The 16692-nt window shown below is 46.5% G+C and overlaps 1 protein-coding gene across 1 annotated transcript in view; it reads right to left on the reverse strand.

Annotated features, from left to right (window-relative positions):
* Positions 1 to 16692, reverse strand: part of Dnah8 (dynein axonemal heavy chain 8) — a 225044-nt gene that overhangs the window by 20713 nt on the left and 187639 nt on the right. Inside the window, exons 88-90 of the mRNA XM_038342351.1 lie at positions 6573 to 6729; positions 3688 to 3840; positions 2417 to 2606 (exon numbers count right to left, since the gene is read on the reverse strand). Of these exons, the coding sequence (XP_038198279.1) occupies positions 2417 to 2606; positions 3688 to 3840; positions 6573 to 6729 (500 nt within the window). The remainder of the gene's footprint in view (positions 1 to 2416; positions 2607 to 3687; positions 3841 to 6572; positions 6730 to 16692) is intronic.

The raw sequence follows: 16692 nt of genomic DNA on the forward strand, positions 1-16692 counted from the left end.
CTGGGTTTTAATTCAGGTTGCCAGACTTGGCAGCAAGTGCCTTTTTTTACCTTCTGAGCTCTCTCGCCATGCCCCACCCCCCGACTCCCTGGGTTTGTGATGAAACTTTAGCCTCTTTGTAGACAGCATTATGCTTTACCTAAATGTGCGGGGTGTTATTTTTAAAGCCATTTATTTAAATGTTTTGAACTGAAAGAATAAGATGATTTTTATCGCAGTGACCTGGGAAGAAGACACAAGACTCGGGAGATGGGTTCGTGCTGGAGGATCTGTTGTTAATGTCAGAGAATCCTTATCTGTTCAGACACTGCCTGTAGACACACATCAGGAGGGGAGGGGCCACCAAGCTCTCTGTTTTTCGATGTGGCCAACTGATGTGGAACGGGAAAGTAATTTGTCCCTTGTGTCAAGAGGAGGAAAGGGAAACAAGGATGTGATTTCCATGCAGGAAGAGGTGACCCCAGGCTTCTAAGCAACAAGCAGAAAGCAATCATAGATAAGGGTGAGGGTGTGTGAGCCTGTGAGTGTCTGTAAAGGGTAGGGTGCCAGCTTGAATTCAGTGTGGACTCTCCAAGAGGCAGCCATGAGAGAAAACATCAAAAGTCTCCCATGGATGCAGAAGTAGAGAATGTCATATTGGTGGGTAGCACTGAAATGCCCACCTACATTCAAATTTTTCAAAAAAGAATTTAGGGACTACTGAGATTTCTCAGTGGTTAAAAGCACTGGCTGGCTGCTCTTGTAGAAGATCCAGGTTTGATGCCCAGCACCTACACTGAGTGGCTGCCAACTGCCCGCAACTGCAGCTTTGGTGATCCAAGGCTCTCTTCCGCCCTCTGTGGGCATCTGCACACAGATGGTGCATATACATGCACTTGGGCCCACCCACACATACACATGTAAAATAAGATAAATCTTTAAATATTTTTTTTAAGTTTCAGTTGTGTGTTTGTCTGTGCACATGAGTGCAGTACCTATGGAGGACAGAAGAGGGCATCAGTTGGATCTATCACTATGTGTAAAGACCGTTGTGAAGGTAGAAATTGCTATGGTTCGGCTATAAATTCAGAAAATGTTAAGACAGAGCTGGCAAGATTGCTCAGTGGGTAAAGCACTTGCTAAGCAAGCCCCATGACCCGAGTTCAAACCTGCATCCACTCTGCCCATCCTTGGCCTTCATGCAGATGGGTCCCTATAGGGTGCCACAATTTTCATCGGGCTGCCTTCACTCAACATTATCTTTGATGAGATTTACCCATATTGCTGTGAGTAGCAGTGACTCCTCCCAAATCTGTAAGAATAAATGCTTCTTAACTCACTGACACATGAAACTACTGGACTGCCAAGCTCTCGAGATGTTAAAAGCTCCCTGGCATCAAGCCAGCAACTTTCCTGGAGAACGTTTCTAAGATGGAAGGAGGGATGACGCGGAACAGCAGAGCGCCTTCAGGGAGAGAGGAGGAAGATACCCCTGCTGCCACCCAGTGCTCACTCAATATTTCAAGTCTCGTTTTCTAACCCAAATCAGCAATTTTTGGCACATCTCTGGTATCTTCATACTTTGGCTTTATTTTATTTTTTACTTATTACTTGTGTATATGGGCACACATTACAGTGTGTGCATGGATGAATGGAGGTCAGAGGTCAAGGTCACTATCTTCCTCTATCTCCACCTTATTAATTTTTTTAAGGATGCCCTTGTTTATGTGTTATGTAGGTGCGTGTTTTGCTGAGGATATGTACACATGTGTGTCTGTGGAATACAGAGATCTGGAGAGGGTGGGTGGATCCCCTGGACCTGGAGTTACAGGTGATGGGGAACCACCGTGTGGGTACTGAGAGCCAAACCTTAGTCCTTTGCAAGAGCAGCCTGTGCTCATCACAGTGGGGTCATGGCTCCACCTTATTTTCTCAGATGAAGTCTCTCGCTGAACCAGAGCTTATCAATTCGACTAGCTGGGCTGGCCAGCAGGCCCCCGGTATCCTCCAGCCTGAAGTCTCCCAACACCAGCGGGCCTGGATTTGCTGATGTAAGGGCTGAGACTCAAACTCGGGTCTTCATGCCTAATTCGATGCACATCCCCAGAGGGCCCATCTCCTTAGCCTTGTCGTGACCTTCCCAGCAACAGTTAAACACGGATGTTTGCGAGAAGTGTTTCTCCCCTTTCACCACAGGCCACGGCTTACTCACGTGGGTAAACAGTAGAGCAGGGAGGGCTTGGCCACTGCACGGTGGGATCAACGTGGCATGAAGGATGTCAAGGAATTCTGAGTGTCTTCAGACCCCCAAAAGGCTGTCCCCAGCACCCGCCAGCGGCAGGACCACACGGCTTTATGGAGCATATGTTCAGCAAGCAATGTCACCAACCAGCTGCACATGACTTCCAAGTCAGCCCACTCCCCTGGGAGCACCTACCTTGGGGGTTAAAGAAACCAGTCATCCAGAACACGTTAGGCCTGCCTTCAAATATCCACGTTGAAAACTGAGCGTTCCTCTCCAGAAGCTCAGTAAACCAGAAGCCTAGGGTGGAGGAATCCCAGGACACTCTCTTCCAGAGCTGAGGAATGCGAGCATCATACATGTTGTCCAGGGCATCTCTCAAGTTCTGAACAAGACGAGGGTAAGACGTGTGACCGAGGGAGCTGGAGGGTGGCTCAGCAACTAAGATCACATATTGCTCTTGCAGAGAACCTAAGTTTGGTTCCCAACATCCATATCAAGTGGCTCATGACTGACTACCTGTAATTCCAGATTCAGGGGGTCATATGACCCCTTCTGGCCTCCACAGGTACCTGCACTCGTGAGTACATACTACACACAAACACACAGATATATACATGATTAAAATGGACAATAAGATCTTTTTTAAAAAAAAAATAGGGGTTTTGTGGGCTGGAGAGATGGCTCAGCAGCTGAAAGCACTCACTGCTGTTGTGGAGGACCTGGGTTCGGTTCCCAGCACCCACATGGTGGCTCACAACTGTCTGTAACTCCAGTTCCAAAAGATCTGGTGCTCTCTTCTAGTCTCAGTGGGTACTGTGTATAGATAGTGCATATACATACACTCAGGAGACACACTCATACATATAAAAATGAATAAATATTTAAAAATAATGGTTCTAGAAATATACAAATGGGAAACACTTCTGGGGAGCTGGGAAGATAGCTCAGTTGGTACACTGATTACATGGTGAGCATGAAGTCCTGAGATTCTCAGAAGCCACATAAAGATATCTGGGTGTGGCGTGCACATTACAATCCCAGTATTGGGGAGGCAGAGACAAGAGGGACGCTAGGGGTCGCTGCCCAGCTACCCTAACCTACTGGGTGAGACACAGGTCCCATGAGAGACTCTGCCTCACAAATAAAGGTGTCTGTCTCTGTGAGTTCGGGGCCAACCCGGTCTACAGGGCTAGTTCTAGGACAGCCAGGGCTACACAGAGAAATCCTGTCTCGATAAATAAACAAATGAATGAATGAATGAATGAATGAAGACTGAGGAACATTTAAGGTTGTCCTCTGCCCTTAACATGCAGGATCTCACACATGTATATGCACACACATGCCTGCATACACATGCACACACACAAAGTATAACCACACACAAATGAACATGTGCATACATAGATACACAGACGCAAAAAAAAAATTTAAAAACCAAGTAGCCGCAAGAGGGAGATGCCCACCTCACTCATGATGATCGTCCCTTCAATTGCCAACTTCAGGTCGCTCAGGCTACTCCGGAGGATCGAGATGACTTTCTGCATTCTGTCAATCTCTTGTCTAAGAAATATGTTCATTGAATTAAGGTGTCCCATCTTTATCAAACGAGCTTTCACCTAAAACAGAGTAGGAGAGACAGTAAATTTTTTTTGAGAAGAACCATTCATCATTTCCCTTCCAAATGACCTGTCCCGTTCCCCATTCTCTCTCTGTCTCTGGATGTTTCTCCACTAGACCCAATGAACTAGAAACCACCTCTTGCAGAACCAGGCAGGCTGTTAAATTCCCCATTTTCTGAGCTTCAAAAACTTCTGTTCAACTTAAATGATTTTTATATCCTACTGATTGTACTTAGTTGATAATTGGAACTGTTCTTTAAAAAGCTAAAATAAAACTGTGCCTATTTCCTCTTCCAAATGATTAAGTATTAAGTATCAGCTAAATATTCTCTGGCAATCTAACCTTCATAAGAGTACAGCCGGACTTTTTGTTTCCATTACCCTTACAGAGTTGTTATTAGAAATGTCACAAAAAGTTAATACAGCCCAAATCTTTACAGAACAGTCACTGAATACAATTAACTGCAGATCGAGGCTGCCTCGGCTGTGGAGGCTAAAAATGGCTTCCCCTAATCTAATCAGTGAAAATATTTGACTTTGTGGGAGAGCCACTGAGCGACCTGTCACTTGTTCCTGTTGGCATATCATTTAGTGACCACGTCAAAGAGATCAATACCTCAAAGCCTCTCATTGTGGGGACAATAAAATATAATGATTAATTAACTAATTAATAAGCCAATATACAGTCACATTTCGGTTCCGCCACACATGTCAAGAAGAGATTGACTACGGATACCAGCAGGAACTCGTGAGGGGACTTGAACCTTCTGATGGCCACAGTCCAAGAGGTTCTGGGAATGGAAGGGTGATGGAGGCAGAAAGGAGAAGATTTGACTGAAGGATAAGTCCAAAGAACCCCCAGAGGCTGGCAGCTGAGATGCCCACAGCCCTTCCTGAACCGTGGGATGTTAGGCAGGTTGTTCCAGCAGCCAGCAGCTCCGCTGCACAGCAGCTGTGTCATTCCCAGTGCGTTAAGGATGAAGGCATAAAACAGCAGGGCAGAGCAAAGCACACCCATATCACAGTCCAGCTGGCCAGCGGAGGACCACGGCCCTGCCCCACACAATAACATCAGGTGTCTCTAATGCCATCATTTAAATTTTTTAGAAGGTGTGTTGTGTGTGTGTGTGTGTTTGTGTGCATGTGGGTGGGTGGGTGGCTGCATGTACGTGTGCATGTGTATGGGTGGGTGGGTGTGCATGTGGGTGGGTGGGTGGGTGCGTATATGTGTGTGCACATGTGTGTATTTGTGTGCGTGGGTGTGTGGGTGCGTGGGTATGCATGTGTGTGCATGTATGTGTGCATGTGCGTGTGTGTGCATGCACATGTGTGTGTTGTGTGCGTGAGTGCATGCATGTGTGTGGATATGTGTGTGCACATGTGTGTGTGTGCGTGTGTGTTATGTGGGTGGGTGCCTTCGCAGTCAGAAGATAAGCTGGGACTAAAGTTACAAGCGGTTTTGAGTTGCCCTTCATGGGTCCAGGGAGGGGAACCCAGGCCCTCTGTAAGAGTTGCGAGTGTTCATAACTGATGAGCCGTCTCTCCCACCTCTAAATTTTAATATCTAAAAAAAAATCTTCGATTCAATTCAATTTATTTATTCAGAAATTGGATCTTGGGCTGGCATCAAAGTTGCCATAGAGCTAAGGATGGTGTGGAACTTCTGATGCCCCCGCCTTTACCTCCAGAGTGCTAGGATTACAGGTGTGCCCCCACCACACCTGGTTCTTGCCCAGCTAGGCGAGCCCTCTACCAGCTGAGCCAGTCTACAGGGTCTGCTCTGTCTCTGTCCTGAACTCCTTGGCCTAGGGTACTGGACGCACACACAGCATCCTTTGTTTATCCTTGCAGCAATTCACTCCTTAGGGAACAAGAAATCACAAAAAGACCACAAGAGGGACATGACAAGCATGCTGTTACCTACATGTATGTATGTGTCCCATGTACATGCAATGCCTGTAGAGGCCAGAAGAGGGAACCAGATCCACTGAAGCTGGAGTTATGGCACGCTGTGAGCTACCTGACATGGGTGCTGAGAACTGAACCCAGGTCCTCTGAGAGGACAGCAAGTCCTGCTAACTGCTGAGCCACCTCTCCAGCCCCCAACACAGGCTTTAGTAGAGAACTTTGTTGAGCATAACTGCACCTGTCATCCCAGCTACTCGGGAGGCAAAGGCAGGAGGACCACTTGAGTCCAAGAATTCTAGGCTGGCCCAGGCAACATAGCACGAGCAATCTCTTCATAATTAAAAAAATAATAATTGTAACAGAAGGGGAGCACCCTAGAAAAGAGTATAATCTTAACACTGACTGTATTTCCTGCATGATTATGATTCCAGCACAAACTGTTTATTAATAAAATCAAAGACTTGGTGTGGGCTCTTGATTGATTCTCCCAGTGCTTTCTGGGAGCTGCTGTCTTCAGTAATGGGACTCCATTTGTACTGTGGAAGCTAATGGCATAATTAGGTCTCTATTTACCAATTTAGCTTGACTGCTATATTTCCAATAACATGCTCCTATAACATAAAAGAAGGGTTTAAAGATGCTTGCAGCCAAAGCTAACAACCCGAGTTTGATCCCTAGGACTCCATGATGGGAGGGGAGAGACAACTCCTGTGAGGTGTCCTCTGACCTCCACATGAATGGTATGCAATGTACGGGTGTGGGTGTGGGGGACGCCCTCCCCCACCTTCCAGATCTTGCCCCGCAGGAAGGGCATGCCTTACCTCGTGAGGCACATAGTCAGGTGGCAGCTTGCTCAGCATGTCCTCTGACAGCCTGTACACAATGGCCTCACGTGTCTCGCCTACGCCGCCACCGCTCTCCTTGGGTTGAATGTTGGTGATGGTTTCCAGGACGCCAGAAGCTGTGTTACTCTGATACCTGATGAAAGAGTGGTTGCTCAGAATAAGAAAGGCAAGCGCAGCCTCGGAGGTGATCACCCAGCCTAACACTGCAGATGGGATCTTTCAGGACAAAGCCAGTTGTAAGAAAAAGAAAAGAAAGGAGAAAGAAGGAAAGACAAGAAACTTCACCATCAACCTAGAGGAACAGGACACTGAGATGTGTTTCGTTTCTAATGTGAATAGTGCTTCATCTCCAGATAATGAGATTCCTTAAGTGTCATTGGTGACCCCAAGTGCCTTGACTGTCACTTGCTTACACCAGCAGCTTGGGCTAGACACAAGCATGCTTTATCCTCCCCAGCTCAAGAACTGGGCACAGCGTCAACCAGACTACAACAACACATTACATCAAATAGAACTACCTTTTTCCCCCATTGGACTATGTGCTACTCAAATCTCTCTGGTCTGTTTCTGTTTGGTTTGTGTTTTCTGGTTGCCATGGTGATCTACTGCTGTCCATCTGTCCCTCCTACTCAAATGCAGCTGCCCATCTTGAAGGTTCACTCAGTCGGGCCCAAAGGGATGACTCAGTTGGTAAAGCATTTACGGTGCAAGCGTGAGGACTGGAGTTCAGATCCCCAGCACCCACATAAAACGCTGAGTACAGTGCATAGGAAATGTCAAGGCAAGAGGACAAGGAACCAGATTATAGGGTGTGTGGGAACCGGAGGTAGGAGTGGAGATTTACTACAAATAGGTGCATGGTCTCTTTCTAAAGGATGGAGATGCTCTAGAATTTGACTTCAGAGATGGTTACACAATTCTGTAATTACTCTGCTTTTCTTCTCCATTTAAATTTAGGGAACTTAAGGAGGGCAGATTATACTTTGTTAAAAGGATCCCTCTCCCACACCCCCAAACCAAGAAGGACAACAGTAACCTATCTCCAGAGAAGCACAGAGGAGTGAACCATCAGCAGGCTGCCACTTGAGCAGATTCTAAAGAACACACTTCAGAGAGGAGGAAGGTGATTCCCATGCAAGTTCTGAAATGTAGAAATGAACGGGCCAATGCCTGGGTAAACATAGACAAGCATTGTGGGGTAAAACCGTAGCTGTAAGTCTAAATTTTAAAAAAAAAGGCAAGATACAACTAAAATCCTGGAATGTCAGGGGAAGAGTGGTTTGGGCTAGTGGTCCTTAAGCCTTTGTCTACTTACTTATCTATATCTGTGTGTGTGTGTGTGTGTGTGTGTGTGTGTGTGTCTGTGTATGTGTATATACACATGTGTGAGTGTGGTGTTCACAGAGGCCAGGGAGAGTTGGAGCCCCTGGAGCTGGACTTACAAGCAGTTCTGAGTATGTAAAATAAATGAAAGACTCCCAAATTTGAAGAGAGAAGGAAGAGACCCGGCAAAGGGCCATAAAGGAGGAAGAATAGAAACAGGAAGAAATAAAGGTATAAAAATGGCAGCATCTGGGCTTGCACTAGGAAGACGGCTCAGTGGGCACAGTGTCCTCTGGGCAAGCATGAGGCCCTGAGTTTGATCCTCAGCACTCAAACTAGAAGCCTGGTGCAGTTCCGTGTGTCTGTAGCCCTGGTGTTGGGGGTGGGGGTAGAGATAGGCAGATCTCAGGGACTCGTTGCCTAGCCAGTCTAGCCAAAATGGTAAACTCAAAAATAAGGTGGAAGGTGATTGAGGAAGACATTCTGATGTTGACCCCTGACCTCCACGCAAGTGAACCCACAACACTTGTGTGCACATGAATATACCATACACACTTGTGCACATATGCACATACCACGGACACACACTCACAAAATGTTTTTAAAAGGAAAAGAATGGCAACATCTTATGTTGATTCTTTATATTTTAAACAGTTTAAATGTTCTTTTACAGTTACTCCATATATACTCCAAATGCAACAAAGAAGTTTTTAAATAAATAGTCATACAACAATTCCAAATAATAAATCCAACTAAAGGCCTATAAAAAGCTATATAGTTAATAAAAATGAGGTAGTAGTTCTATCTTCATTGATAAAGGGAGATCTCATCTAGAATTCAGAATAAAATAGGGTTTACAAAAGCCAGTTATGAACCCGGACTGGTTCATGCCTGTAATCTCAGCACTTGGGAAGCTGAGGCAGGAAGCCAGCCATGAGCTTAAGTCCAACCTGGTGTACACAGTGGGTTCCAGCATACTCCAAGCTACAGAGACCCCGTCTCAGGCAATGGCAAACCCCACAAGACCAAACAAACAAGAAAGCAAACAAAACAAATAACTATGCTCCCTGATTTATTTATTTATTCACTTATTGGTAGTTTGTATCCAGGTACTAAAAAGTCTAGAAGGGTATTTTGACGGTGGTGTTTCTGCATGATAAGATTTTTCTCTAATCATAACTTTTTCTTTCATATTCTTCTGTGTTGTTTAGTCTAAGAATGAATGGCTTCTAAGGTAGTGTATTAGAAAATTTAATTTTAAAACAAAATTGCAAAGCCATTTTCCTTTTTAGAAAGAGATGGCCTCCTACCCCCATGGGCAAAGCCGATCTCAAGTGCAAAGAGCTTGTCAGAGATGAGTCAGTGGCAAGCGTTTTGGGGACATTAAAACGCACCTCACAAACCACACTGGCCAGAAAGGCCCTCAGCTGACAGCGGATGTTTTTCTTCGGTATAAGGGAGAGAATGACACCACTTTCTCTCAGCATTCCTAGGTGTGAATTAAACATCCTTCTGTGGAACTTGGCACAGTAACTGTCAGACACCCAAGGAGCGGCTGATAGTGTCCTCACGCCTTCCTCACGTGCAGGAACTGTGTTCTGTGGGAACTGGAGGACCCTGTGGAACCGGTGTTTGATCTCATTTGTGAATAGAGCGGAAGAGAAGGACATGCCCCTGTCTCCAGCATTCCCATCTGACCTGATGAGCAGGTGCAATTCCACATGTGAACCTAGACATGTGTGCAACCTTCCAGGAGGCTGTAGCCACAGTGAAGGCACATGGCATCACATCTTATCACTGGGCTTTCTGTGCGTGTGGTCACTGTCAGAGCTCTCACATTAGACTGAATGTTTGCCACTCCACCCAAAGTTTGGAGACTGACTCCATCTTACTCTCTAGGTGTGTGAGCTTCAAAATAAGTTCACAAAAGTAAAATAAATAAATAAATATTTTTATTTGCATTTTTTGTATGTGTGTGTGTGTGTGTGTGTGCGCGCGCGCGCGCGCGCGCGCGTGTATGTGTGCAAAATGCCAATGGAGGCCAGAAGAGGGCATCAGGTTCCTCAGAGCTGGAGTAATGGGCGGTTGTGACCTGCCTGACTCGGGTGCTAGGAGGCAAACTCCAGTCTTCTGGAAGAGCAGGAAGAATGTCTAACCACTTAGCCATCTCTCGAGTCCACAAAGTTGATTTTTAATAAATGAAAAATTATTGTATAAAATTTCCTTTTTTGGTGTGAGTAACCCCTGCTTAGATACTGGAGGTTTTAGAATGCATCAAAATCCATTTAACAGTGGAAAGAAGAATCTAGGGAACACAGATAAAGCTGAGCACAATAAGGCGGCAGAGAAAACATCTGCAATCAGTTCCTCAGTTTTGAGTGCAATCCGCGCATGCGTGTGTGCAAGTGTGTGTGTGTGGTGCATGTGTAGGTGTGTGCGTGAATGCAATGTGTGTACAAGTGCGTGCACAAGTGCATGTGTACAAGTGCATGTGTGTGTGAGAGTGTGCATGCATGTGTGTGTGCGAGTGTGTGTGTGTGCTGCTGCTCCCCACATATAACAACAGTACAGGTCACAGTTCAAGTTTAAAAGTCATATAAAGTCTAACAAAGATAGAAGTAACTCGGGCAAAGTCTATGCAAGGAGCTAATGAGATAACAGAAGGAAATGAGTCATAGTCTAATATCTACAAGTTATTATACCTGGTTTCAGAAACTTAGATCTGTGTGTGATTCACATGAGCCCATTACCTCCCTCCGGGATTAGATGCAATAAAAACAAAAGGCACGGATGAATCACTCTTAGAGAAACGGAGAGGCCACCATGGCGACATATGACAGAGCACTGCTAGATAGCAAGCCACACTGGGTAGTGTTAAAATCCCCAACTTTCGCCGGGCGGTGGTGGCGCACGCCTTTAATCCCAGCACTCGGGAGGCAGAGGCAGGCGGATCTCTGTGAGTTCGAGGCCAGCCTGGTCTACAAGAGCTAGTTCCAGGCCAGGCTCTAAAAAAGCTGCAGAGAAACCCTGTCTCAAAAAAAAAAAAAAATCCCCAACTTTCTCCTGAACAACCCCCCCCCACATACACTTCCTACACTCCTAGAGCTCTCTGTGTCTTACACAAAACACGTTCCAACCAGATCCACTATCTTCCTTCTCCTCTGCCCCTCACTGAATTGTCCTCATGTCTTCAGTGCTGCCAGCCCAGAGTCCTCAGACATAGCTTCCTCTGACGGCACTCCCTGGAGCTCTTGGCTTCCAAGCTCTGCTTCCTGACATTTCCAGCATCTACTCCCATCCACTTCCCTACTGTTTCCAAAGAGATTATTTAGTTTTTTTTTTTTTTATGAGTGTTTGTATGTGTATGCACACGTGCCTGCGTGTGCCTGTGGAAGGCATCAGATCCCTTGGAGCTGGCATCACAGGTGATTTGGAAACTGCCCAATGTGGGTGCTAGAAACCAAACTCAGGTCCTCTACAAAGAGCAGCAAGTCCTCTTAACTGTTGATACATCCCTCCAACTTCCCCACCCCCTACAAAACTAGCCCAAATTCTTCCCCTAATACCCCAAATCTTCAGAAACTGCACCCCGCCTTGGTCACATTTCCTTTCTGTTGGCACTGCTCCCCATGCTCTGGATGAGTTGTGCATTTTGGACACCCTGCATTTTTATTTCTTCACACCCCTCCTTGATTGCTCCATCCACTGTGTCTTGGTCCTTACTGCCCACTGAATTCTTCCTGGCATTCCCTCCTCTCCCCATGACGAAGCTATCTCCTCACTCACTCATGCCCCACCCCCAAACTGACAATGGTACATCCACTAACGCATGACTGGAATATAGCCTCTATCATCGGCTACCTTTGATTCCTAAATTAGGATTTATTAGGGTTTTGGGTTGTTGTTGGTTTTTTTTTTTGTCTGTATGGGGCCTATACACCATGGCAATGTATATGTAACCTGATTTTAGAGTTTATCAGATTGTCTTACGTATTTACCATTCATCCGTTTCCCTAATAGACAATGAACTCGGAGGATGAGAATTGCATCTTCCTCCTCTTCATGTTCCTGAGCTGCCCAGACAGTGAGTTCTCAATAAATATTTGTTTGTTGAACTAAAGCCAGTTGGTTGGAATCTTATTAAACTTCAAACACAAAGGAGAGCAATTCTCCAATATTTAAAGGCATGAAAATTTAATTATCTGCCCCTTCTTATGGTAAACAGTTACAGCACTATTATTACAAGTTTTTCCACTTCCTGACGTTTCTCCACCTAAAGTGAGAGATGAAAACCATGTATGCACACACACACACACACCACACACACACACACACACACACACACAGAGAGAGAGAGAGAGAGAGAGAGAGAGAGAGATATCATTGGTTCCTTAACTGTTAGTAATTTAAACTTGTGTTTTCATGGCCTAGTTTCATAGGATTTTTCTCCTCCCTCTGTGCTATTTGTACTTTCCTCATATTTTACGCGGCTTATGCTACACTTTAAAATTCAAGGAATGGACGGCAAAGGTCTTTACATACTATTCCTCCAAACCACAGGGGAATCGGAGAGTCGAATTTCAAAACGAAGGAAGCTATTTTGTAATTATACCATCAACACAGACCTTCTAACGCTAAAGAAAGAAATCCACAGTAAATTTCCATTCTTGCTAAGAAGGTCATTCTGCCCTGCCTGGTCTATCAACAAAATACAGACTGCTCCACGGCTGAGGGCAGATAGGAGCTCTCTAGCTGCCTGCAGCCTGGCCTGCGCACCCCTGACTGGGGGCAGTGGAAGCTGTGTACAGCTCCACGGGCAGGGCCATCTTGTTCTCCGAGGGCTACGGTCAAGCTCACAGGAGGCCCGAGGCAAAGATCCTGATGGAGATGCTGCAGCTGCCTCTGTTGCGTTCCCCCTACAAAATCACTTTCACGGCAGGTAGTTTTATTCTTTATGAGTCCTCAGAACACAGGTATTACTAAGGAACCCTCAAGAGTTGACCCACTTTGAATGACAGCAAGGCGAGCTCCCGGGTTGCTTCATCGCCCATTCGATGAGACACGGAATGGGAATGCCGTTCCCTAGCACTCCGGGCTTGCGCGAGTTACATTTCCTTTTCCACAATGTGATTTTATGTTTGCAAAGATACAGAAGGCAAAGCGTCTAGTCAGCTGGCTCTGAGGGAGAACTGCAAATATCTCTCCGTGCTGCCAGAGCCCGAGGGCTTTAGGGAAAACAGTCTCCACAGACGCTCCCAGGTGAAGCATGCCGACTGTCATAATCCGGGAACTTTAGTCCTGAGTTACTTCCTGGAGTCTTCTCTTCGGAGCAAAGGTAAGGAAAGAAGCCATTTGGCCACTGTAGCTTAGGGGTTCCGGGAGTCGCAAGTCACAAATAAGAAAAATGCAAAACAATTCAAAGACAGCACTGCCTATAAAATAAGCAAGCAAACCGTCCTAATGAGGGATCAGCGCACAGTGATTCTCAGATCGGCATGGGAAATACCAATGAGCATGACTTTTAAAAATATCTAAAACTTAAAGATTGCCAGTTAATTCCTAAAGGAGCGTGTTTACGTTTGCCCTGCAGAGAAATGAATGGGGAAGTTGTAATGAGGCCCTTGATAGATTTCGAAAGGTAGAAAAATATGCATAACCCGCTAATGAGAAAAAGAGCCAAAATAAATAACTGCTTTTGACATCGAGATAGAGGAATTTGCCGAGTCTTTGGTACCTTATAAATCTAGATAATAAAATGTGAATACTCTGTGCATTTTTATGGCTTCTGTCACCAAGATAGCTAACCTCTTGGGAGAGATTTCACTTATTTGAAAGCATTTAATTCAGTGTGATTTCCCCCTCCACCACCACCTCTGGAGAAACAAAGACCACGGAGGAAGACTTGTGATTCCCTTCTACAAATTTCTCTCCTTAGAGATTTATGGACGTGAACTTCAGGAGGCAGATCCTCATAAACAGGGGCGATTCGTCACCACGGTCCATGACACCCATGGGACTACATGGAAGCAAGATTACTGTTGAACGGCATGGCCCGTCAGATAAAGCGGTGATCCCTCTGACTGGGAACATCCATACAGGCTAAGCTACCGTTCTGTAGAGTCCTTGTTTCGTTGGCTTCAACCATTCCCTCAACACAGCCCACATGGGACTCTAACTTCCCCCTTGCACGCCGTCTCATTCCCAGATGCTGCGTTATCCCCACCCTCCCAGGCACATACTGCAGAAGCACCTTGGATGGCACCATTTGACACAGACCCTGAACTGAGACTCCCGGGGGATGGGGAAGGGTAGGTTGTAGCTGGGAAACTATGTCCCTTATTGCCTACTGCCTCCTGGTGGTCGCTGGGGAACAGCAAGGGAGCAGGAGGCAGGTGCATCTGATAAAATAAAACATTGTAATTTTTTAAAAGCAAGATAATTCAGGGGGCAGGATTCTAGTCTGCACATATTCAGGGCCTAGAGGAAGGAAGAGTTAGGCCCAAAACAGTGACCAGGAAACTTTCCAAACACAGAGCTGCGGGATGCCGCTGACAGCCTGGCCACAGCAGTAACTGGAAACAGCATGAAGCATGGACTAGAGGCAACAGGGAATGGAAGAACCCCAAGGAGAGACCAAATGGGAAGGTGGGAATTGAGCCAGACCAGAGGAGCTAAGTATACGAGTCTCACAGGCCAAGAGGCAACTCCTGTAGAAAGAGCTGCCCGTCAGCAGGGGACGCCAGGGCTTTCTACCAGTTCCCTAAGAGTGCGCGAAAAGCTTAAAGATCTTGGCACGATTTGGGAGATGCTAGCGTAGGCTTCCTGAAGTGAGCCCGCCAGAAGGCTTCCCACACCCCCTCTACCACCCATGAGCATCAGTGTGTGAGCAGAAGCTCTAGAGGAAAGCCCTAGGCCTTGGCTCTGCACTCAAGGAAAGCCCTAGGCCTTGGCTCTGCACTCAAGAAGTCCTGTCAGGTCCGCTTTGTAACTTGCCCTGTCACTCTGCCCCGTCCTGTCACCATTCCTGATCTAGGCTTGCATCCATCCACACATCACCGGATGTCCCCCCACCAGCTCTGGGTCTCCAGGATGTTGTATGAGGCTTCAAGGGGGCTCTGGATAAGGTTGGGGAGGGGGCAGAGAGATGCATTGTGTTCTATGTGCCTTGGACACTACTGAGAGAGAGAAGAGCTGGAGGCAGGGGAGGGGTATGGGGGGAGTGGGGTCCTTGGTTCAGTTTGGGGCTTGAATTACCTGAAAGAAATCATACAAGACTGTGGTGAGACTTCGTTACCCCTCTTCAGCTCCCAGTGCAGACAGGTGGGGGGGGGTCCCCGGTTAACACTTTTGAACCTCCCCTGTCCCTATTCCAACTCCCATCTCAGACAGTTGGTGAAGCTCTCAGTCCTCCCAAGAGAAGCCTTTGCGCAGTGGGTGGCAGTTAATCCAGACACTCAATGGCTGGCCAAAATGCAGAACCAGCCTTAAAATACACATCTAATCACACTATCTCCCTAAGACCCAGGACACATCCAGGAAGAAGGGGCAGGCAGGCTGAAAGAGCCAGCAGCCAGGGGTGACTGCTGTAAGCACAGTGTTTTCTGGACACTATGGGGACACTGCAGCAAGAACTCTTGGCAGCTGTGGATCCTTGCACCAGATCTGCCAGAGATCAAGCCAGCCAGCACTGCAGCACGGGCGGAGATCATGAGGCCCACAGCCAAAGAGATAACGCACAGCTGATGGGGGGGACATCTTTTTTCCGGGGCTGTGGCAAGCTGTCCCTGCTCCAGTGGATGGCTTCACATTCATGCACATACTGAAGCTCTGTCTAGACATAGTGGGTTATATCAAAGAAGGGACATGGCAGGGGGACATGGGAAGGGGGCATGGTAGGGGGGCATGGTAGGGGAGGAACTGGACAGAACAGATGGTTGATAGGATCAAACTCCAATGTGTGCATGAATGAAATTCTGAAAGAATAAATAAATAGGCCACCTGAGGTCACCCTATCACCAGACCGCTCAATTAAAGAACGACCACAACACTCGTGCATGTGAGTCTGGTTCTTTGCCACAGTGTGCTTTTCCCATCAGTAACTGAGGACCCCTGGAGCTGAGCCCTGGGAAAGAGGACCTCTGGTTTGTGGTGTGGTGTACACCAGTGTTAATGCCAAGTTGGACCCCATGGTTTCTCTGGGGATACACTGACTGACTGCAATAAAGTAGCTGGCCAGAGCTATCTGACAAATTATTTTAAGGGAGCTAGAACATTCCTTTTGGAGAGAGACTGGAGTGGCTGAAAGCTATTGAATTTCGGACCAAGGGCCTGCAGAGCTAGAGATATGCATACACTTCCATAAATTACCTGTATATACTCAACTCTGTATGCACACATTCAAACAAAGTCTGTCCTGAAAAACTCCAGGTAAGCAAACATGAAGACACAGATTCAACATACAGTTTTCTTTGAGAATACAATTTATAAGACTCAACTGCAAATGGAAATAGAAGGAATTTAACCTGCCAAAGGAGGAGCAACACTGGGCACTGACGGTTTCACAGGAGAACTCGACTCAATTTGTGAGCACTTAATTTGTTAGAGGGATTAAGGAATACCCAATATTTTATAAAGTAAACATAACCATCAGTTAGCAATGAAACTGGGTTAAGATATCACACACACACACACACACACACATGCAAGCACACACACATGCACACACACACATGCACATGCACAAGCACATGGGCACGCACACAGACACACACAC

The sequence above is a fragment of the Arvicola amphibius genome, chromosome 9 (assembly GCF_903992535.2).
Source record: "Arvicola amphibius chromosome 9, mArvAmp1.2, whole genome shotgun sequence".
Lineage (NCBI taxonomy): Eukaryota > Metazoa > Chordata > Mammalia > Rodentia > Cricetidae > Arvicola > Arvicola amphibius.